The sequence below is a fragment of the Rhamphochromis longiceps genome, linkage group LG11, assembly GCF_057381845.1.
Source record: "Rhamphochromis longiceps isolate RC_006_pf linkage group LG11, R_longiceps_female_GT1.1, whole genome shotgun sequence".
NCBI classification, from domain to species: Eukaryota; Metazoa; Chordata; class Actinopteri; order Cichliformes; family Cichlidae; genus Rhamphochromis; species Rhamphochromis longiceps.
Genome location: NC_140567.1, coordinates 7,592,761 through 7,616,320, shown reverse-complemented (window position 1 = coordinate 7,616,320; position 23,560 = coordinate 7,592,761). Strand labels below are relative to the sequence as shown.

At 41.1% G+C, this 23,560-nt stretch overlaps 1 protein-coding gene across 2 annotated transcripts in view; it reads left to right on the top strand.

Moving 5' to 3' along the window:
* Window positions 1-809: 809 nt before the first annotated feature.
* Window positions 810-23,560, top strand: part of cep192 (centrosomal protein 192) — a 35,084-nt gene continuing 12,333 nt past the window's right edge. The window contains exons 1-38 of one of the 2 annotated variants that reach the window (XM_085422100.1): window positions 810-870; window positions 1,498-1,742; window positions 2,074-2,184; window positions 2,657-2,814; window positions 3,222-3,283; window positions 3,618-3,768; window positions 3,899-4,014; window positions 4,151-4,240; window positions 4,483-4,635; window positions 4,788-4,938; window positions 5,118-5,338; window positions 6,198-6,320; window positions 7,008-7,163; window positions 7,331-7,601; window positions 7,701-7,850; window positions 7,958-8,022; window positions 12,422-12,640; window positions 12,878-13,019; window positions 13,139-13,221; window positions 13,328-13,615; window positions 13,780-14,464; window positions 14,611-14,716; window positions 14,961-15,117; window positions 15,331-16,018; window positions 16,126-16,317; window positions 16,584-16,732; window positions 16,871-17,101; window positions 17,289-17,414; window positions 17,811-17,951; window positions 18,168-18,231; window positions 18,398-18,537; window positions 19,422-19,514; window positions 19,818-19,936; window positions 20,407-20,604; window positions 21,072-21,162; window positions 22,208-22,387; window positions 22,525-22,785; window positions 22,857-22,978. In XM_085422100.1, the coding sequence (XP_085278226.1) occupies window positions 1,570-1,742; window positions 2,074-2,184; window positions 2,657-2,814; window positions 3,222-3,283; window positions 3,618-3,768; window positions 3,899-4,014; window positions 4,151-4,240; window positions 4,483-4,635; window positions 4,788-4,938; window positions 5,118-5,338; window positions 6,198-6,320; window positions 7,008-7,163; window positions 7,331-7,601; window positions 7,701-7,850; window positions 7,958-8,022; window positions 12,422-12,640; window positions 12,878-13,019; window positions 13,139-13,221; window positions 13,328-13,615; window positions 13,780-14,464; window positions 14,611-14,716; window positions 14,961-15,117; window positions 15,331-16,018; window positions 16,126-16,317; window positions 16,584-16,732; window positions 16,871-17,101; window positions 17,289-17,414; window positions 17,811-17,951; window positions 18,168-18,231; window positions 18,398-18,537; window positions 19,422-19,514; window positions 19,818-19,936; window positions 20,407-20,604; window positions 21,072-21,162; window positions 22,208-22,387; window positions 22,525-22,785; window positions 22,857-22,978 (6,626 nt within the window). In that variant the 5' untranslated portion in view covers window positions 810-870; window positions 1,498-1,569. Of the gene's footprint in view, window positions 1,025-1,497; window positions 1,743-2,073; window positions 2,185-2,656; window positions 2,815-3,221; window positions 3,284-3,617; window positions 3,769-3,898; window positions 4,015-4,150; window positions 4,241-4,482; window positions 4,636-4,787; window positions 4,939-5,117; window positions 5,339-6,197; window positions 6,321-7,007; window positions 7,164-7,330; window positions 7,602-7,700; window positions 7,851-7,957; window positions 8,023-12,421; window positions 12,641-12,877; window positions 13,020-13,138; window positions 13,222-13,327; window positions 13,616-13,779; window positions 14,465-14,610; window positions 14,717-14,960; window positions 15,118-15,330; window positions 16,019-16,125; window positions 16,318-16,583; window positions 16,733-16,870; window positions 17,102-17,288; window positions 17,415-17,810; window positions 17,952-18,167; window positions 18,232-18,397; window positions 18,538-19,421; window positions 19,515-19,817; window positions 19,937-20,406; window positions 20,605-21,071; window positions 21,163-22,207; window positions 22,388-22,524; window positions 22,786-22,856; window positions 22,979-23,560 lie in introns of both variants that reach the window. The other variant, XM_085422099.1, reaches the window with a different exon arrangement.

Genomic DNA, 23,560 nt, shown 5'->3' with positions numbered 1-23,560 from the left:
AAAAAAATCTTTTTAAAAGCTCTTGAATCTATGTTTGTCCTAGCCATTTATAAAACTTGGTGATACCTGGTAGCTCTTGGACACTGATGTGTTTCTTTAGGGCCTAACCATTAGTTGCATATTGCGTTATATAACCTTTTCCTTTTTAGTGTGAACAGCTGTCTTTTGGCTGTGCTATACATTTCCTTGGCGTTATTTGTGAAGGATCACATGTCAGCAAGGGGCTATTCTCCTGCCAATATCGCTCCAAAATTAGGCAAAACTGACAATATATGCCATTAGTATTTTCACAGAGGGTTAACATTGACAGGGAGGACAACATTTCATATCGTGGCACTCCTAATAAACGGAACGCATGGGATGTGGGATGACAACTCTTTCAGCAGTCAGCTGTTTGCGACCCTCGGTACTCTTGCAGCTGTTTGGCAGGACATACGATACAAGAAAATCCTCACTTGGCCATTAACGACTTGTGTGACACGCTTTGCTTAATAACTGGGCGCTAATTCATAATAAATATAACAACCTATCAACTATTGCAGATAATTTAGTGGTATACGTATTATTAGATAAGTTATGGCTGGAGTTCAAAAGAGCACATTCCGTCTTTCATTCATCTGAGGACAAGCGCTTTACTGATAAATGAATAAGCACTTTTCTTAACCGCCCCAAGCATACAGTCATTGGCCCCAAGCTGCCAAATCCATTGGAATGACATAGATAGTAACCAATCATCATTGGCAATTTCCTCCCTCATAGGTTTTCTGTCCAATCCGCGTCGTCTAAAATTGATTAAGTCCCGCCTTTGTGATATGACGCTCACGCGGGCTTCCTGTGACTTCTGGGCGCTGTTTGGTCCTACGAACTATTGTACGGTTTGTTTGATATGTCAGATTTTAAGTAATAATGATGAGTCTAAGTTATTTCGAAGTTACATTTGGCATTTGAACCGTTTATAAGGACAAAGTTCGAGTTGGAGAAAAACTATTTATCCCTGGGCCCGCTTACTTCTGGAGTGTTGAATGTGAGTTGAAGTCCGACAAACGTTTATAATTGAATTCCCTTGCTGGAGTATAACAGTCTAAGAAGAAATAATTAGCGAGCAGGTGAAGCTTGTTCACTTATATGTGCTGTCTGCAAAATGTCTTCTTACACACTCTAACTTAAAGAACCAAAAACAATGGGGTAGCTTAAATCTGCAACGTGCTGGCGAGTTCCACAGACCCTTTTGTTTTTAGCAAGTAGCCTGTTAGCTTAGAAGTTAGCCCACCTAGTGTAGTTGGCTAGTTAAGTTCTCTTAATTTGTTTATTCAATAGACTTGAACCGTATACCTGCGAAACAACATGTATGATGACGTTCCCCAAAGAAAATACTTAAGTCAATAGTTTTCACGATTGAAAGGTGGTATTAAGAAGCTGATGTTTGCTAAATAAGCACACGAGTGGGCACAAGATGTGTTTTACCTGGTCCTTTATTGCTACCGTTCATTTTTCTAGACATTACAGATGGTCATCACCTGAACGGAACCTAAGCCACATTTGGCACTCACCCTGCTCCCTTCAAAAGCAATGGCAGACAGTTTTTACAAACTGGAAGATGAAGCCTTCCCAAGTTTCCTCTGCAAGTCTCTGGACAGCGCCAGTGGCCGCCCCACACTGGGAAATGTGACATTGGGTTCAGGCCCAGGACTGCCGGTGGCTGCCTCTACTGTGGCTAAAATTAGACGCGAATCTGACAACAGGTGGGAGTATGCTGTTGGCTTTGGGCTGATGTGACTTGTTTTAGAAATGCTCTGAGGCTAAAAATAGATCTCAGGTTCTTTGTTTGCAATACAAGGATGGCAGTATTTCAAAAATGCCTGCTAAAAAACAAACAAACAACTGTGTATATTTGTTAATGAAAAAGGAAAAGCAGCTCTTTGTGGTCTCTGACATGTTTAACAAAGTTTATAGGTAATATATTAATTCTGGGTGAGCATATAGGTGCTAAATGTAATTAAGGGTGCTGATAATTATTTACAGTTGATTTTTGTGTTAACAAGCTGCTTTTTGCACTATTTGCTCATTTTATAGAGACGATCCCATTGAGGTTTCATACCTGGATAGCAGAGTGCTGCAGCATTCTGGTCTACAGTCATCTGAAGTAGAACAGCCCAAGTTTGCCCTCAGCTTCAAAGATGACATGTGAGTATAGAAATACATGTAATTCACGCTGCTCATTGTTGCCTGTAAAATCTCTGGTTAAAAAACAAACAAACAAAAAACTGTAGTGTGTAATACTGCAGCCAACTTCCAATTGTTGGATCAATAGTCAGGATAGATGTTTTGTAGTTTGAAGGATGAGAAACCAAATACTGAAATGTAGTAACTCTAATCTTTAGTGTCGATTTTACTTGAGGTGTGTACCGTTGTCATCTCTGTGAAAATAAATGCCCTTTTAAAAAAAAAAATGTTTCAAATGCAGTGAAGTGGATACACAGCGGTTGTTGTTAGTATGAATTTAATGTTTTACACACACACACACACACACACACACACACACACACACACACACAGTATAAACCTGACTAATAGATAAGTAATTACTTTAACTCTCCTTTGGTGTGTTTTACTAATGTGTTCTTCTGAATTATTTACATCCCTGTCATTGTTACAGGGATAATGCAGATGACTTCATTGCAGCCCATCGTCTTTCAGACAAGCTTTTGAAGATTAATCTGGATGAGAGTGCATCCAGAAATCAAGGCTCCATGCTGGGCCTTGGTACTACACAGGCAGGCTCAGTATGTGGCCATCCCACAGAACTTGGAACAGGTAAATTCTTGTGCCCCTGGCTCTATTGACTTTTTCAGGCACACGTTAAGTAATATTTCTGGCTTCATCAGTCTATTCAAGTGACTCCGTTCTCCATTCAGACTTAGCACACAATTTAAAAGTGAGCTATGTACTACTTGAATGTGTACTATGGTTCTTTCTGTTGCTGTTGTGGTAATGCAAAGAACCATGGTACACGTGAGTTACGGCCCTTAAATGTAGTTAATAACTGAGTGTTGCTTGTTCTTATAAATCAACCGCTTCATACTGATCTGTTATGTAAGAGTGTTTGCCTAAAGTTGTTTTGTTTTTTGTTTGCTTGAGGCTTTTGGGGGGCAATGTGTACATGCTCATTTGATCCACCTGTATGAAAGTGTTACTGATGAACTTTGTGTCTCTTCTAACAGATCTGTCAACAGGGCTTCTGACATTTGCTCATTTTGGACATAAAGATGTCACAGACAAAAAGGTACCACCTTTCCATACATGCTGATCAGTTTCCTGTTGATTTATATCTGTATGATGTGTCATGAGACTGCTGTCCAAAGATTTGGACTATTTCTTTCCCTACTCATTTTCTGTGTTCTATATTTTCTGTCGTGATGTGCAAAAATACAGAGTTTGAGTCACTGTTTAAAAGCCACCATTTCACTTCTTCTAAACTTTTGAATGTCTTGATATCTAGCTCTTTCTACAATGCAGTATTTTTGTTACAAGTTTTTTTTTTAAATCAAACTCACCTTTTTTTATTTGCTAACAAAATTTCTGTAAAGTTGCTTTCATTGCATTCCTCTGTTGTTCAGTCCATACAGGTTCAGGCCTTACCATCTAGAGTTGAAAACAACCAGGTACTGAGGGAAGGAGTGGGCAGTGACCATTTTAGTGACAGCAACTCAAGCTTCCTGGCCAATGAGAAGCTCATGTCTGTGGATAGTATGAATAGCGACCTAACAGGTAAGTCAGACCTTTAAGTCCTTAGAGTCACGCTTTGTACATCGTTCCTATTTCAGTTGGATGAATTTAACACCGAGCAGGTGTGATATTTGTGATTCAGTCACACACATACTTGGTGTTTGGTCACCAGATGATGACATTGATGTAAACAACCTGCCTGATGATGAGCTGGAGCTGTACTTCAATAAGCTGGTCCCTCCTGCTATGCAGAGAGGCAGAGTGGAGGGCCAGGAGATTCCTGCAACTGTAAGGCTCTTTCCGCTCTACTTTGCTGACTTTGCTGACTTTACTGACTTATACATTTTACTAGCACCACTTTTAAAAGAATGCAAGCTAAAATCTTTGTTTCAGAGTTCTCGCTAACACAGTATATCTTTCATAGGGAGTGCCAGGTGCTGCTGATGTCCTGTCCAACCCAAGTTCTACAGAGCCTGAACAGTACAGAGATCAATTCCTTGATCAGTCTGATCAGGTGAGCATGTTGATACATTGCTTTGTGACTGTGTACTGATTTCAGCTCAGGCAGAGAATGGTAACTTGTGTTTGAAACTACAGGTCAGTTTAGACAGCTGACCCCAAAAATAAGGGTTTAGCAAGAACCTCGTTTGCTTGACTTTTGGTTTGCTTGTACTTTTCTTAATCATATTTGGGCCAGATATTAAAAGCTGTATGTTTTACTTTCTCTCAATTAAAAAAAATAAATAAATAAATCAGGAGGATTTCCAGATGCCCGATGTGCGCCTGGCTGCCACAGGTATGGACTCCTGTCCAGCCAGTGATGAGGACACAGAGGATGAGCTGGAATCTGCAAGAAGGAGCAGTGATGCTGCCAGGACTCGGCTGCTGCCAAGCACATCCAGACAGCTGGTCAGAAATACAAAAAGAAATATTATCGGATATTTTTACATTTACATGTTTTGGTCACCAGTAGATCCACTGTTTTATTTTCAATCAAAGTGAACTGCATTCTCAATATTGTTTTACTTATTGCATGTGTTTTTCTCTGTGTGAATCGACAGGTTGGACAAAGCAACCGTCCCACTTTCAGGCCAGGTCTAGAAGGAGGCAGTTCTGAGGATGAGGCTTCCAGTGGTCGGGGTGGTGCATCCTCATCTGGGATTGGACACAGGCGATCCGCTGAAGGTCAAGTCATCAACCCTCCTGTCACAGGTATAACACCCATCTTTAATGTTTGCTGTGTGTGTCTGTAGTAGTAGTAGTGACAAAACTGTCATACCACAATCCCGTCATATCGTTAAACCAGCAGTAGATTATGTGAAAATGAGAAACAAATTTCCCGAGCGTCTTGTATAACCCACAGTTTTTTGTTTGGTGCTGTGTAACATCAGGAGATGGAGGAGGTGGGGATGGGAGCAGTGGCAGCGAAGAAAGTGGAAACGATGGAGGAGTGTCGACCATGCCTCTTCCAGCAGCAACTAATGTCCAGACCACCTACGATGCCCTGCGTGGGTTGGGGATTGTGGGTAGCAGTGCTGTTGGTGAAGATGAGGACGATAATCTGAACGGTCTTCCAGTACATGGAAGAATCAGCCTTCCCAGACATACAAAGGTACGAATGGGCTCTGTACTCGGTAGTTGGTGGCAAATAATTATTTCTATGTCATGGTTAACATGACTGTGGTTTTAAGACATGAAATGTTTAAGCCCTTAAAAATTTCTGTCATTCCTAAATGTTTGTGTTTTCTTTTTTTTAGTTGTCCTTGAAGTAAAAGTGAAAGTTAACACTTAAAACATATCTTGATTGCTTGATTTCAAATTCATATAGTGTTAAGAATGATTCCCTTATACAGATCTTTATGAACCTGGCTTTCTGAAAACAACAGGTTAATTGAATTAAGCTTGTGATAGTTATTACTCCTTAGCTATAAAAGGTTGATGGGGTATTAGTGTCACCCCATCAGGGTGACCTCAAGATCAGAGGTCAAGTTTTCTGAAACTCTTGTGAATAAGATGACTCGATAACGAGGCTATGTTGGACTTTCAAATTGATACCATAGGTGTGTCTACTAGAAATCTCACTGAATCCCACTGACCTTGACCTCAAGGTTAGAGGTCAAGTTTTCTGAAAGGCACCTAGGATTTTCAAATTGATACCATAGGTGCATCTATTAGGAAGCATTGGGGTAGTAGTGGTAAACACCAATATTTTTCTTTTTGTTGTAGAAGTTGTGAAATCTATTTATCAATGCCAAATGTAAGTCTTACCTTTTTGATTGACCATAAAAGCCTTTGCAAAAGCTATGACCAAAAAAAAAAAACACATTCATTTGTTCATGAAGTTTACAATTAAGTGTTTCACCGTTTGGACCCCTGATAGATGGAAAATATAACTCGGCCTTGACTGTGTGTGTTTGTTTTTTGTCTTTTTGCTTTAATTTTAAGTAAAAATGTTACTTTTTAATTTTCAGATGGGTGACCGTGTGGGTCCTGTTGGAACAGGAGAGACCAGCTCCTCTCTGGGGATCTCTGGGGCATCTCAGAGGCTTTCTCATGTCAGCTGGAGCAAGGCCCTGGACAGACAGGAGGCACTGGTAAGTACAAGTGCTATATGTAACTGCAGTTGACCAGCTCGTGGTCATTTCAGTCATGCATGGCTATACTTATTATATATTGTGCATACTATGCTGTTGCCACTGTAATAGTGTTTTGCACATTTTATCTTATTGTTGAACTGAATTGTTGGTGCTTTCTCCTTGAGTACTTGACACTATATGTCAAGTACTGACAAAGCAAGGATGTTATTTATTAAAATGTACTTGTTTGGTAATTGGAGTAACAGTATTAATATTGCAATATCATGGGACCAGTTTGTATTTGGCTTCTATTTTAGGAAAAAGTAACAAAAGTAGAACATAAGGAAACCTAACAGTAAATTTTAGGTGATTTAATAATCAAAAGATGGGTAACTCCAACAACTGAAATAACAATATTCAACAGAGCTTTCATTCAGTGTTTGGTTTGAGCTCATGCTCAGGATGCTCGGGTATTCAAAAAGTTATGTGTCATCTGATTCTCAAGAACATTAAATTGCTGTTATGAATCTTGTATTTTTACTTCACTTATGACATTTAAATATTGTTTTTTCCGTACACATAACAGATAGTGCTTCACACTAAATGGAATGATTTAGTAATCAATCAAAACGTTGGAGGTACCAGTAGTTGTAATGAGCTTTAAAGGCTATATTTGCTCATGTTTTTTGTAATTCTGAATGTCAGGATGCCATGGAGAGCACAGACTCTGGGCCTGCAGTTGACAGACTGTTGGACTCTGTCTACCTGAGGAGTGGAGCTGCACTGAGAAGACCTCAAGATTCAACAAACCTTACTGTGTCTCACCTTCAAGGAACCCAAGGGAGCTTCCACCTCTCCCAGGTAAATGGAGGTTAGGGGGTGAAAATCTCTTGTAGACCTGAGTGCCTGTTTAAAGCCAACTGTGCTAGTCCTATTTTTGAGCATTTATATATTTATAACCCTGCAACGTTAACACATTTTGAAATAAAATTACATACAATACATTTTTTTCAATACCTATGCCTCAGGTGCTGGTTCCAGATTGTGATGACAAGAATGACGATGATGATGGAATAGATGAGCTTGATGGTGCCAGGCCCTCCTTGGGCTTAAGAGGAGGACCCTGTGGTGATGTTACTGCTGCTGAAGTTTCAGACAGTACCAGCGAGGATGACAACAATCCCCTCTCCACATCCCTGGAAGCTAAGTATTTCTCCCAGAGCTTCCACCGGGAGCAGGATGATTCAGATGATGGCTGGAACCATTGCCCAGACAACCTAGAGCAGGAATTTCAACGAGGTAGGTGGTTGTTATTCTTGAATAAATACCGAGGCTCAATTATGATGTAAAAAATCTGAGACTGATGTAACATGTTAACAACACTGCTGCTCCCCTCAGGTGCCAGTGCCACTCATAATGTAGTGTATCAGAATGAAGAGGGGCAGTGGGTGACAGACCTGGCATATTACTCGTCCTTTGAAAAAGAGATTGCCGGAAAGGCCTCAGAGAGTGCTGCCCAGTTTGAGACAGAGGATTTTGTTCCTGCAAGTATGGTCCACAACTCTATTATAATATTAGATTTATATACTACACTGTTTCATTTGTATGTAATATACATTGATTGAGTTTTTGGATTATGTTTCCTTTTCTTGCAGGTGACGCTATGGACAAGATAGTGAAGGATCAAGAAGAATTTGAAAAGGAGCACCAGTTCATGCAGGTACATATCACTGCCTCACCAGAGTTTTTGCTGGCATATTATTTAGAGCGGTTTGCTGCCGCCATACAATAAAAGAAGGTATTGGCAGGTAACTTGAAGTTTCTGCTGCACTGTTATGAGGTTTCAAGAAGAAAATAAAAGACAGATCTGAATGTTTGAAAATGTTTTGGAAAAATTCTGTAAAGATTAGATGAAAAATACTCAAAGGATAAATTCAAATGGTTTATTTAGATAAGTTGAAAAAAAAGTTAAACAAGCAAGTAAATGAAGAAACAAGGTAGAGGAGAGAAAACCCCAACAATCCCCTCTGAGCAAGCACTTGGCGACAGTGGGGAGGAAAAACTGCCTTTAAACGGGCAGGAACCAGGAGTGGACAGTCAACTGCTGGGACTGGTTGGGGGGGGTTAACAGAGGTGGAGCAAGACGAGGCTACATCAGGTGAGGAAGCAGTAGCGTCTCTCCTCCGGAACAAGTGGAACCATTTTTTCTTTTTTTTCAGGCACTTTTCCACGAGCGCTTTTTTTCTCCAGGATGAGATTTCTCAACTCATCAATTGTTTCTGTGTTTTGCTTTTCAAGTCTCTCACATCTTTGTTCCACCTCTTCTAATGTTGCTTGTTGTTCTTCAAGCTTGTCTTGGAGTTGTTTGGATGTTGCCTCCTGTATCAGCTTGTCCTTGTGCATGTCTGCATTTCTCTGTTGCACTTCTTTGTGCTTGTCTTCTAACTGCTCGTTTCTTTTCTGGATTTCTTGGAGGGTGAGCTGCAGGTCTTCATGTATTTTGTCTTGTTGTTCTTTTTGTGCCTGCATTTGAGTGTTTTCACGCTTCAAGTTATTATATTCCACCAAAATCACCTTAACGAGCTCTGAGTTGTTTCTCGCATTTTGCTCGATCCTTTGCTGCATCTGTGAGCAGCGTTTCTCCAGTTTGTCCTTTTCTTCTTCCACTTTAGTTGCTTTATCCTCCAGCTGATTACAAAACTCTTGCAGTTTTAGATTTTTAGACTCAAAGTCTTGGACGATACGCTTTCCTTCTTTCAGTCTTTCTTGTTGTTGCTCTTTCTGTTGTAGAAGGTCTTTATTTTGGCGCAGTGTTTCATCCAGGCTTTCTTTCAGCATTCGGTATTTTTCCTGCATGCTCTTCAGTTTGTGCTGCATGTCTCTTTGCTTTTTGTCATGCTCTTCCTTCTGTTGGAGGAATTCTTTCTTTTCTTCCACAGCTTCATGGAGCTGTCTTTGGAGGAGCTGATTGCTTCGGTCCATGTATTGGAGATCCCATTGTATCTTATCAGTCATCGTTTTCTTGTCTTGGAGCTGGTTGGTCATTTCTTTTAGTTCTGCACTCTTTTGCCTGTTTTCTTTAATGAGGTGCACAATCTGCTCTCGGGTTTGAGCAAACTTGATTCCCCAGCCCTCATTAATAATTTTTATGTCCGGCTGGCGCTGTTGTCTGTCTTCCAGCTCTTTACTTTGGGCTTCCATTCGTCTACACTTGTTCTCCAGTTGAAGTTTCTCTACTTCAATTTGTTGCATTTTTTTCTGGAGAAGGTAGTTTTCATTCCTACTCTCCTCTAACGCCCTTTGGAAGGATGACACGCCATTTGGGGAAATTGGCCGGCCACGCCAGGAAGGAGAGGCGGCGTAATCTTTTTGAATTGGTTGTTCTTTTTTTCTTGGAAACATGTTGGAGTTTCAATACGATGACTTTGTTTCTGTGGTGAACATTTGTAGGCTGCAAACACAGATGCTGCTAAAACGAACTAAAACTTGCTGTTTCTCACCCCTACATAAGGAAACTCATCAAAGGACCTAAGATTCTTAAGATCTCCCTGTGACATCATCACTCCCTAAGCCAATGAGATTGTCACAAGACATTTTGGAATGGCTCCAGAGCCGTAGGTTGCCGACCCCTGATCTAAAGGGTATAACAAAAAGGGGGAGCTTCCTGCTCGAAAATGAAATGTCCCCACTGGGCGATCGTGGCTCACGAGTTAGCCTTGTAATCGGAAGGTTGCCGATTCGAGTCCCGGCTTGGACAGTCTCTGTCATTGTGTCCTTGGGCAAGACATTTCACCCGTTGCCTACTGGTGGTGGTCAGAGGGCCCGGTGGCGCCAGTGTCCGGCAGCCTCGCCTCTGTCAGTGCGCCCCAGGGTGGCTGTGGCTACAATGTAGCTTGCCATCACCAGTGTGTGAATGGGTGCGTGAATGGGTGGATGACTGAACGTGTAAAGCACTTTGGGGCTCTTAGGGACTGAGTAAAGCACTATACAAATACAGGCCATTTACCATTTTTCTGGGCGTGGGTGCTTAACTAGTTAAAAAGAACAAAAAAACAAACAAACATCTGTCTCCTATTTTTTTTATGTCACACAGGAAAGAAGCTTCAATATCTGATGAGAAGACATTAATTTGTTGGTGTTTGTGGTGTTTGGTGCAGTTTTCTTGTTTTCTGGGTTGTTGTTTATTTACAGTGAAGATGAAGATCTCTAACAAGTTGATTTGTTCACATTTGCACATCTTAATTTTTAAGAGGAATGTGTTTTTTGAGTTTGTGCACTATATGCATGTAAGGCAACCGTTTCCTTTTTCACTATTTTTGTGTGCTGCATTTTTCTCTTTTAACAAAAGGGGGACAAAAGACATTTTAAGTCGACCTAAGATGATTTGTTAAAATTTTTACAAGGTCTTACTGAGGTGATGCAAAGTGAAACATGCTTTCTTCTTTTTTGGTAATGTGCTGGAAAAGCTTGAAAATTCACCTTGAATGTGCTTAACCCTTAGACGCACACGTGGGGTCAAAAATGACTCCACGGGTTGTTTTTCTTCAAAATCTTTAAAATGAAAAGTTGTAATATATTCATATTCCAGGTATTCCTCATAAAATATGTTTGTAAAATGAGGCCATTTACATTTTTATTTATTTTTTCATTAATTTAAAAAAAAAAAAATGCAGTTTTTGTATCACTACCCCACTCTTCCACAAGTGGGTCAAAAATGACCCCAGGCAGTTCCTATGGAGTCTTCTATGAAACTTTCATTCTTAACAACTCTGACTGTCCCACTTATACTTCTGATGAATCAGGAATTAATTTTTACACAGTAACATACATGATTTGTAGTCAGGGCTGCACATAAGTGGTCTGCAGGTGCGCATTCGCTGTCAAAATAAAAGTATTTCCAGAAATTCCGAGAATATGCACTTCTTTTGCGGTGGAGGAACACCAAAGTAATTGCTTACGGAGCTTGCTTTTCCGACATCTTTCCGAGTTCTGAACAAATGTCTGTCCTCCTCCAGAACATTTTATGTATGCAAACGCGCGTTCCAACTTCTTATCTGGTCTTTTATTTTGACAGCGAATGCGCACCTGCGGACCATTTATGCGCAGCCCTGTTTATAGTTTTCTGTGCATTTCAAACATTGTACTTTCTGATGTTTTTTTTTTTTTTTTTTTTTTTTTAAATATCTAAAGTACCATGGCTGCTATGAGGCCAGCTAGGATCCCTGTGGACCTTGCCCTACAAATGATTCAGGACGGAGGGCATGAAGAGCCCATCAGAGGCATTGACTCAGAATCTGACATCTCAGATATAGAGGACCCAGACTATTGTCCCCCCCCACTGAACAAGGCCAGTCGGACACAGAGGAGTCCTCTTAAGAGTCCTCTGAAGAGGAAATGGATATCTAACTGAATGAGCCCCTCTTACTGCTCTAGCCACAATATTCTGAATTAGACGGCCAGGGCTTGCACCTGGGTTTAGTACTGTCTCCCCAATAGATGCATGGAAGATGTTCATGTCTGATAATATAACAGAAGAAGTGATGACATGCACAAACATGGACACGAAGAGTAGCCACAGAAAGGGGAAAAGAGTGGGGAAAAATGTAATCAAACATAAGCTCCTGGCCTTCATTTGATTGACCATTCTTGCAGGAAGTGAGAAGAACGGGGACGTACCAGTCGGTGTGCTTTTTGGGAGTCCTCTGCATAACCACTACAAGGCCACTATGTCAATTCAAAGATTTGAAGATATTCGCCCGTCTTGCACTTTGATGACAAGAGGACCAGAGCCTACCGACTGAAAACAAACCACATGGCAGCTTTCCGCTACAAAAATGCAAAGGGCCTCATGTCACAAACATGTTTTATGAGGAATACCTCAAATATGAGAATGTTACAACTCTTCGTTTTAAAGATTTTGAAGAATAACAGCCGAGTTTATAGCAAAATGCACTGATTTTATTTGGGGTCATTTTTGACCCCACTCGTGGAAGAGTGTAGGTATTGGTAGGTTGTGCATCCAAGGGTTAAAAAGTGCTTGAATTTGACCCTGAAAAATGTGTATGAACCCTGTGTTTTGGTGTAAAGAATGGTCTCTGGTGGTGTAATGTATCATTCAGGAGGAACAGATCGAACCAGCCAGCAGCAACGGCACCTTTCACAGCGACTCGTCCTGGAAATTGCCCTTCAACAGCCACGTCCTAATGAGGGCCTCCCAGGTCTCATCAGAATTTTTGCAAGGAGATGAAAGCTATCTGCGACTTTCTTTTGGGCAGTTTTTTGGACAGCGTTCTGAAGCTCTCGGCTGTTTGGGAAGCTCCAGTGATTTAGTTAAAAGGGTCAGTAAAAGCTACTTTGAAATTTAAAATTGTTCTTTTCTCCAACTCAACAAAGTTGGGTGACTACTAAGACTGCATAAAGGTGGGCATGGCAGGACAGATGCAGCTGCCAAAGAGTTTTTTGTTTGTTTGAACAAATTCTGATAGGAAGAGAAGAAATTGCAAAAAGTGTGAAATTATTAAAAAGCTGTTTTGTTTTTTTTTTTTTTGGTTTTTTTTTGTTTTTTGTTCCTCTAGCCATCCTTTGGCTACATCATTACCTCTCCAGAAAAAAGGGAGCCATTTGCCTTGATTCACCCTTCAGAGTTGTCAAATAGAGATGGCTCTCCTTCCAGTGACACCATGGATCTCAGTGAAGCAGACAAAACTCTCAACCCAGGTGTGTTTGTAGCATCGCTGTTGCTGGAGCATTATTTTAAAAGCTTATAGAATAGAACAGAATCTTTTGTGTGTTTTGTTCATTTTTGTGCTTCTCTGCTTACACTCATCTTCTTGCAGAGGAACTAGATAAAACTCTTGAAGCTCCAGGTGAAAGGATGTCACCAAAAGGGACCACTGATGTAGACTCTTGTAAAAAGGAGGTATGTAGATTCCCCCCCCCCCCTTTTTTTTTTTTTTTAATGATATTTTGAATATTTTAAAGATTACATGGACAGTTTTATGACATAAAATCACTTTCCTCTTTAGGAAAATGGCATTAGAGCTGCACATCCAGACAGCAGTGATGGCCCCAGTTCTGATTCAAACTTGGCTAATCAGAGCTATGCGCTCCCTGACAATAACAGCAGTCCACTGATGCTTAGTATCAGTACAATTGCTTCAGCCATTGCGGATGCATCCATCAGTAACGACCCATCACAGCTGGCTGCCATGATCATGGAGCTGTCCAAGAAGAGTAGGGCGAGGAATCGTGCAGAGTCTGCAAAAGCGGGACCTGCTGGCAGCAGCACTGAGGAACCTACCTCAGCTCTGCATGTAAGCATTGAGTGTTTATTTAACAATATGTTTAAGGGTCTTAGTTATATCTATGACTTGTAGTTCAGATTAAGGAATGGTTAAGGTTCTAAACATGTTTTTTCAGTGTTTAACTTAAAAAAAGAAAATGGAAACATTGAAACACTGTTTTGGTCTCCATCTAGATCCTCCCTGAGCCCGATCAGAGTGGCATTCTAGACACACTGCAGAGAAGCACGTGTGTAGGAGAGATGAGTGGCTTTGATATGGAGAAATACTTGAAAAGGGTTGATGTTTCTGGCAGCAGTGATTCCTTGGGGGCTCACACCACCCTTGAATTGAGCAGCTGGGCTAACAATCTCAGCAGCTCTCAGAGGAACCCTCAGGCAGGACATCCTGAAAAATGGGGGATGGAGAAAGACATCAGGAGAGAGTCAACGATAGCGCCTGCCAGCTCTATCCCTCAACCGTCACTGAGCTCTGCCAGGAGATCTGTGGGCTCTTCCACACACAAACCTCCTACAGACACAGTGTTATCTCATGCTGCTTCCTCAGCCACTACCTGTGCTTCATTAGGTGGAATGAAGCCAGCAGAAGCGAACATACAAGCATCCAACGGTAGCCCTTCTAAAACCCCACACAAAACTAATAAAAGCTCTGCTGCTTCACCTGGCTTGCCCAGAACCTCCCCTGGCTGGATGAAAGGGCAGTCAGTCCTCCCTTGCCATAAAGGTTCCTCTCCCGTGACGCAGAAGCATGTGGACACATCCAGAAATTGTGAGAGACCACCACCCAGGAATATCGCTGCTGCTTCGGCCTCACTGGAGAAGCATGTTGGAAATGTTCAGTCTTCTGTAGACCCTACATCTGGTGCGTGTAATCCACAAAAACAAACATGACTAATGTACTTGGTACCATAAAAGCATTGGTCTCCACCATAATGTTGATTATTGGTAAGGATTGCTGCAGTTGGAATATTTACAAGATTTTTTTTTTTTCTGCTTCTGGCCGAAAAGGTTTTTCTGAGCAGTGTATGGAGGAGACTCAGTGTAACTTCAGACCATCCACTTCTCCTCTTACCCACTCCTCTCCAAGTCAGACCTCTGTTCCCAGTGCAGATGGGTATTGTGTCACACATTGTTTCTATAAAATGAATGCTTTTAATGTTTGTTGTTGTTTGGTAATGCTGTTAGCATGACCTCATTTTAAATTTAGCTCAAGTCTTCAAATGTCTACCCTGTTCTCTTGTATGTCATTCATCTTTTTATTATTTAGTCAAAACTCATCACTACTGACACTTAATAGATGTCTTTATTACTAGCCATTATTCATTTGTTACTTTATCCATGTTGTCTTGCCTTCCCAGTATGTTGTCACCACCTTCATCTGCCGGACGTCTGGCAAACAGACATCCTGGTTACGACCTTTCTCCTCAGGGTAACTGCTCCAGCCCTAGTCTCAGCAGACTCACCTACATCTCACTGAATGATGGCACTGTTGTACCTACACCCGAGAAACCAAAGGTACACCATGAAAAAGTCAACTGTGCCTGACTTGGGTTGTAACAGCATTGAAAATTTGATCCAGCTTAAATACATGAAATGATTCATTTAGATTTTTGTTCCCGGTTGTGCTTTTGGTGAAAAGAGTGTAGTACTGTATTTATCTTAATTTTTGTGTATTTTTATTTTTATTTTTATTTTTTCCCCCCGTGCTGGGCTGTTTGCGCTCAACAGAATAATTCTAGCATGGCACTGAGCACCACCATCATCAGATTCAGTCCTACCCCACCTGTGGATCCAGATGCACAGTCTTGTATGGAGATTCCAGGCCTTTCCAAAAGCCTCGATCAGGTGCAGACACAGCATTCCAGAAGTCTAGACCCACTCCCACCCCGGCCACATAAAAGCCCAGACCCCTCACGTAGTGGTTCTGCTTTGAGCTGCACCCGCAGCCAGAGTGAATGTAACTACCACTGTCCTGGGAACAGAAGCGGTGACATTTCCACCAGCTGCAGGAACCACAAGCACCTCTCTGAGTCTAATGTAAAGCAGCTCACTAAAGTGGACTCAGGATATTGTAGCAATCTGAACATTCAACAGACTAGCAGCTCCACAGCTCCTCAGAGCTCCCAGCAGTGGGGTACTGCAAGCTCAGTTTCATCGTCAGTGTACACCAGAGGCCTCGGTATGCCTCCAACCTTTTCATCGGACGGACTTCACTATGTGCCCATCCCCAGCTTTAAGCCTCAGTGTCCTGGCACGATTGACCTTCCCCACCAAGGAGATGTGCAGTCTCTCCTCACTGGACGTGCTCTCTTCAACTCTCAGCTGGGTCAGCAGTATCTGGGACCTGAAGCTCCACTACATCCAGCTGCTTATGTGGGAGCAACAGAAAGCGGTCTCTATACCGTTGCCTCAGCAGGTCTGCCATCGTTCACTTCCTAAGTAAACATGCTGAGGTGTTGGTACTTCATGACGGTTAAACCCAGACAATATAAGCTTTAAATAGTCCTTCCTCCTTTTTGACAGGCATACCAAACAGTGATCTACCGGTCAGACACATCCACACAACATCTGGTCCTCTGGGGATTTCTGGTGCTGCTGGATCCCATCTCCTTCCCAGACCACATCAGAGCCAGCAGGACATTGGAATGATGGGGAAACCCTTCAGTCAGTATACTGCAGATCCTCTGGTGACAAGCGGTCTTGAAGAACTGCGAGGTAGCAGTTGTTTGTTTTTTTTGTTTTTTTAGCTTCATTATCAGTGATCAATAATAGTAGAAGAAATATCAGTACACACTCTAGAATTTATAAAAACTTGCATAACTCAATTTTTTAAAATTAATTAATTTGTATATTTTTTTAGATGAGGCTATTAATGCACTTCATAGAGTTCATTGTCTGTACTTGTAATAAGTATATGCCTTTTCCTGCAATGAGGACTGGTGTTTCTCTGTCATGTATTACTGTTCCACTGTCATCTTCAGGCCAAGTGGTGGTGCCAGAGGAGTTGCGGTTCTCTCATGCCTGCTGTGTAGGCATAGCCTCACAGACCTCCCTCAGCCTTTTCAACCCGTCTGAGAGATGGCAACAAGTTTCAATTACCGTTAATAGTCTGGCCATTGATGGGGAAAAGGTGAATATCATATGTCACAGGATGTATGTTTAAAGTACACCATCTCTTTTTTTTTTCTTTTTCTTTTTTAATCTCTTGAGTTGCCATGACTCCGTATTTTATTTTATTTTTTACATGTGCTTCATTCTTTCCCTAAAGGTGGACAGCTTGCCTTACCAGTGGCTGATGGTGAAGAACAAGACAATCATTGGCCCAAAGAGTACTGAGGAGCAGAAGGTGTTGTTCATACCTCCCCATGCTGGTGTCTACCAGTGTGTCCTCAGTGTTAGCTCCTGGCCAGCATCTGCTGAGACAGAGGTGGCTGCCAGGGCTAACATATTTGCTAAAAGGGTGGTGCTTGTTGCCATAGCGGAGAACCCTGCTCTGGAGGTGAGGTTCCCCAGTGTTTTGTTAAAAGAAAATTCATGAAAATGAAAATCAAGGGGAAGAAAAAGGCTAAAAGTATTAGCTGAGCTAATATTCTTAGACACTCTTCTTTTTTTTCTCTTCTTTGGTGACTCGTTATGAAATGCATTTCACAGGATTTAACTAGACTCAAATTCATTTTGGTTCTCAGGTTGAAGTGGGCAAATCTGGCTGTTTGGATTTTGGAGACCTGCCTGGAGGCGGTGCTAAATCTCTTCCTCTGAAATTGCTCAACAGGACACATGCCACAGTACCCGTCCGACTGGTCATCAGTGCAGTAAGTCACTGTACTATAATGACACTATAAAAATGATTATGTATCTTTTTAAATCACTCAAAAACACACGTGCTGATCCATAGTAGTTTTGCAATGACCATGCTTGGTAGCTGTCCAGTTTCAAGATGATGTATTTGTGTAAAGAATCAAACCAGAGGGTCGAGGTTCAAATGATGGGTTAAAACACAAAATAACGTAATCTAAAGTTAATATCACATCAAAGCTAATGATCAAGCAAAAGCCAGAGAATGTTTCTATATTATAAAAAGACAGTGTCTGCACTGGAGCATAGATAACTAATAACAACCAGTTCTTGCATTGCTTTGTTCAGCAGAAACACAGTTGGTATAATGAAACGTATCTGAGTGGTTTACATTCTAAACTTTATTCCAACAGAATGCCACAGCATGGAGATGCTTCACCTTTTCCAAGCACCCTGTTACCATGACATCTGAGGGAACACAGCCGACTGGACACATGACCCCCGTTTCCTCTCCTTCTGTGATGAATCATGTGATGCATGCCAACTATGGAGAGGTTTGAGTTGCCAAAATGATTAGAATCCTTGTCAGAGTCTGCCATTTAAAATATTTCACGGCTGCACGTGTTTGTGTCACAGTTACTCAAAGGCTTGCTTAAACACTTGTGGTATTCAAGCAGAGCATTTCAACATGGTTATTTCAGTTTGAGAGATCCTGTCTGACCTAAAGTCCACCTAATGATGTATCATAATAAATGAAACTTGTTTTCCAGAATCCAGAAAGCTTCATGGTCTGGGTTCATTTCAAGGCCCCTCAGAAGTATACAGCTTCTTCTGGTAACCAGTCTGGACACAATAATTATACTTAAAGCTTTTTTTTTTTTTGAATATATTTAACAAATCACTTAACCCATGATATTCTTAGAGTGAGTAGTAGAAGTAGAAATAATAAAACAGAAGTTGTTTCCTACTAAAGGTAAGTGTGTGTTGTTATCCTTTTTAGGAGAACTAGGTCCAGCTGATGAGTACAGTGCCCGTGTGGACATTGAAGTGGACTCCCCTGGTCCCAGTTGTGTGATCAGGAGCATTCCCCTCAGGGCCAGGTCTGGAACTGCAAGGGTCCATGCTCCTAAAGATCTGCAGGTAACTAAGCTGCTGTGTGGCTGTTCTTAAACTAATGGCAACTGGCTTAACATCATTTAGCATTTCTTCCTGAATATGACAATGAAATATGTACAGCTCTTGTTAATATGGTTTTTGCAACTATCAATTATAGTACGCACTAAGAAATAATATTCCCCCCTTTTTGAGGGTAAAGCAGAACAAACTCAAGTAGATTTAACTGAGAAAACGTATAAATTCACCAGGGAATTGAAAAATGCTTTCCCCCACTGCATGATGGCGGTGTTTGTACGGTCTTATGCCTTTAATCATGTTTGTGGCATCTTCAGAAATAAGGAAACACTTTCAAGTATCGTTTAGTAAGTAGTGTCAGCAATGGGGTATCTGTTGTTAGTGGATGAGTGTATGTGCTGTGCACTTAACCGGTTTAAGAATACATACTTTAAACCAAAGACGCTTTTTTTTCTTTTCTTTTTTTTTTCTTTTTTTTATGGTTTTGTTTTGGGTTTTTTTGTTTTTTTGTTTTTTTATGAAGGTTAATGAAGAGGAGATGAGCACATAATTTCCCTAAGGAGTAATAAAGTATTCTGATTCAGAAATTTGTAAAATAATTTTGTCATTGTGGAAGAATGAAAAGAGGCTAGTCTCGGAGAGGCGAGAGCTGCTCCTTTATTCAGAAAGCTTTTTATTTATGCTGAACAGCATGTAAACAGCACATCTGTAAATAGGAAAAAAGGCTGTTTTCATAAAATGACTCATTCATTTAAGAGTGGACACATTCATTTATTTTATTATAAAAAATCAAAACTTTTTGTTAACGTGTATAAGTTATCACTCTGTCAACGTACACTGGCCTTTTGAGTTGGTAGCGAACTGTTTTTCCTTTCTTGTGCTTCTTTGTCTAGACTGTCAGCTTGTCTGCTCCACTGGGTAAATCTAGTCAACAGACGCTGCCATTAAAGAATGCAGGAAACATTGATGTGCAGCTGAAACTCAAGGTAATTCTGACCTTTACTTTTCTTATTGGATCTGGGGTTTGGGTAAGCCTCTGTGACATTTTGGGCTCAGATTGTGGCAAACACAGCAGGGATCCATTGATATTTTGCCTTTTTTTTTTTTTTTTTTTTCTTTGCTTTCTCAACTTCCACCTTCAATTTTTCCCTTTCTTTCTCACCTTCTTTATTTCTTTGTGCTCCTGTTTTTTTTTTTCTTTTCCCTTCCACTGTACATTTCTTCCTTTTTGTTGCTCATTCAACTGGAATCACTTTTCCTTTGCCGTTTGCCTTCATTCCTGTTTACAGTGCAGTGACAACGAGGACAGTTTTTCTGTCACACCCAATGAACTGACCCTGAGAGTGGGAGAGGAACACGCCATTGTTGTGTCTTTCAAAGCACAGGGCAACCGAAAATGTAGAGACAGGTATATAACTTTTTCATGATTGTAAGAGGTTATTTTTTGTAGCAACCAGATTTAAACACAAAACCACAATTTCATTCTGAAAAGGATTTTAACAACTGTGATAATACAAATGTGACTGCTAGTAAATGACATTTGGCTACGTGTAACATCTGTATGCTTACCCCGGTTTCTAGACTTAAAATGGAAAAAACGACTGTGACAGCAGTCCTGATTGATAGGAGGCGTGCATTGAAATGACTTATAACCCTGTATCTTTTGTATTGATGTAATTTAATCCAGTCTGACTCTGAAATTACCAGCAAATGTATATAATGGTGCCTTTTAGGACTCTAAATATATCTTTGTTTTAATGACTCTTCATTTTTAATGAACTATACTCATACAGCAGTCCTGGATTGTAACTTTGAAACCCCTCCAAAGTGTTGTAATATATTGTAAACTCAATTCTTACAATTAACTTTATATTCCAGCCTTCTCACCATTTTGGTGCTACTGTCCGGCCCTCAGTATGAGGTATCACTGAAAGGAGAAGTAACCCCTGAGGACTCTGGAAAGCATGCACTCCCCTCTGCAGCAGTGTGCGGCCCTGGTCTGACCAATAACGTCCCACCAATCCTCTCTAACAAGCAGTTTGTAGCCTGGGGAGGAGTCACCCTGGGACGTGCCGTGTAAGCAGTTTTCTTTTTTTTCTTCAGTTTTTCATTAATTTCACAGCTACACACTTGCAGAAAAAGAAAACATGTTATAGGTATCAATTATTCATTGGAAAGTAATCAATAAAAATCTCAAGGCCCAGTGGTCCATCTTATTCTATTAAGACTTGTATAATGTTATTCATGAGAAGGGACAGTGGGCATCTACCAGGAGTGTTATTCCTCAGAAGCTATTTCAACATAATGCACAATTTATTTATACTCGCTGAAGGGCAGCATAGAAGAGACAGCAGTAAGCAGGCTAAATCCCCCTCAACAAGTATTCTTTAAAGTTTTAGCTAGATCCAGATTTGACCCAGCTACTCGTACATGAAGTAGGAAAATGATTGTCAGTGTTCAAAGTCTGTCAAAGGTCCAGTTAGACGGAGAGCACTGTGTACACTGACTGTTGTCACGTAACCAAGAGCGCTTGTTTTTTTTAGCCAACAGAAGCTGGTCCTTAGGAACAACTCGACTGACGCCACACAGCAGCTGCGCCTGCTTATTCGAGGCCAAGACCAAGATTGTTTTCAGGTGCACATCATCTCTATTCTTGTTGTGTGTTGTTGTGAGTAGCGCATACTGTTTGTTTGGTTGGGTTTTTCTTTTCTTTTCCTGATGTACTGGTTGGAACTGTGTTTTTCTTTTTTTACTACTTTTCTTGTGTATTGGGAATCTGGCACAGTGGAATCTACACTGATCAGGAATAACATTCTGACCACTGACTGCAGTGAATAACACTGATTATCTTTTCATCATGGCACCTGTTAGTGGGTGCGATATATTAGGGAGGAAGTGAACATTTTGTCCTCAAAGTTGATGTATTAGAAACTGGAAAAATGGGCAAGTGTAACAATTTGAGTGAGTTGGGGTGTCTTGTTGGGTCTGCAGTGGTCAGTATGTATCCGAAGTGGTCCAAGGAAGGAGTGGTGGCGATCCAGCGACAGGGTCGTGCGTAGCTGAGGCTCATTGAGGCACATGGAGAGCAAAGTTTTAGCTTTGAACCAGCTTGAACCTGGCCCATGTGGTCAAGTTCAAGCTGGTTCTGATTGAAAGTTGTCAGGATACAGAGTTCCTCACTGTTTGTTGCGTATAATCAGAATCAGAATACTTTATTAATCCCGAAGGAAATTAGGCTGCATAGCCACAGACCACATACACCTTTTCATGGAAACTGTACGCCCTGATGGTTGTGGTCTCTTTCAACAGGATAGCGCACCCTGCCACAAAGCAAAAATGATTCAGCAATGTTTGGTTTGGTTTGAGGAGTGCAAGAACGAGTTGACTTGGCCTCCAAATTCCCTAGATACTAATCGAGTCGAGCATCTGTGAGATGTGCTGAACAAACAAGTGTGATTCTTGGAGGCCCAAGAATCCTTTAAGATCCTTTAAGTCCACTTTACAGGACTTAAATCTGTTGCTAACATCTTGGTGCAGATACCACAGCACAACTTTAGGGGTCTGTTGGAGTCGATATGGGACCAACACAATATTAGGCAGATGGTTGTAATGTTATGACTGATGGGTGTAGTTAACATGTGTTGAATTTCCTTAATTTGGTCTTCCATTTCTTCTTCAGCTCCAGAGTTTGTTCAGTCCCGAAGAACGTCTAACCCGACATGGAGAGCTGTCCATCCGTCCCAGAGAGGATGTGACCGTCCACCTTCTTTTTGCTCCCACTCGAGTGGCCTGCATGTTGGCCAAGCTGGAGATCAAACAATCTGGAGTTCGACCTTCACAGCCCGGAGTCAAATTCACTGTGAGGATGTGACCGTTAAAACCAAAATCATCAAACGCATTATAGTTTCTCCTATCACAGTTTTACTCCTCTTTTGTCACGCTCTTTTCACTTTCTGCATCTGTGATTAATTTCATTCCCGTGTCTCTGATCCTTAGATTCCACTGTCGGGTTATGGCGGCACCAGCAACATCATTCTAGAAGACCAGAGGAAACGTGCAGATGGCTACGTGGCAACACTGACCGACATCGCTGTTGGCTGCGTGAGCAAAGTGTGTCTGTGTGTGAGGAACACAGGCTCCAGAGCTGCTTTCATCAAAGCTGTGGCCTTCTCTGACGTGCAAACACGATCACTTATGGAGCCCTCAGTCATCAGCCTCGCGCCTTCACAGTTTGTACTAAAGGAAAGAACCCAAGAGGTAAGAGTTTTTGTTTTTGTGTTGATTTTTCTCTGTGTATACTTGAACTTGTTATCAATCTGAATTTTCAGGTGATCACTGTGCTAATGAAGTCCACCCAAAGAGAACAGAACCTCTGTCAGTTAGACAGTGCACTGCTGGCTACAATCTACCTATTCTGTGGAGATGAGGTCTCCAGACAGCAGTACAGGAGGTGAGACCTTCCAGCATTTAGTTTTCTAGTTGGACTGTTGAAGTGTTAATGGTAATAGTTCACAGGATTCAAATTGATAGTGATTTAATTAAATCTAAACGATTATTAGGAGAAGTTAAAGCTCTCTTGTAGTAAAGATGGCTTCAAATAATATGGATCTCTGTGGAAGGAAGGGATTTTTTCTGTGTCGCTTTACATCAGCATTAAAATGGCCTTCTGTTCTGTTCGGTAATGGCCAGAGCAGTACTTAAATAGATTAACTTTATCACTGTATGAGTTTGTATTAGGTTCAGAAAAAAATTATGTGGCCCTGTAAACTGATTTTACAAATGCTGCAATAAGAACAATGAAGAGTAACTGAAATTGTTGCATCAGTAATTCCTTAAAGTTTTTATTTTCTACCGTAAAGTCCAAAGGGGGCCAATTAAAGTTATTTTTTTTTAAGTGTCCATCTTTCTTTCTTCTTGTCTTATATCCTTATAGTAATGATGACGCTTGTGCACAAACAAAGCCGTAAATCGTTTCTGAATCATTAAAATGTTTACAGAGCCTTTTCCAGATGCTTTTGGCAGGACTTTTTCA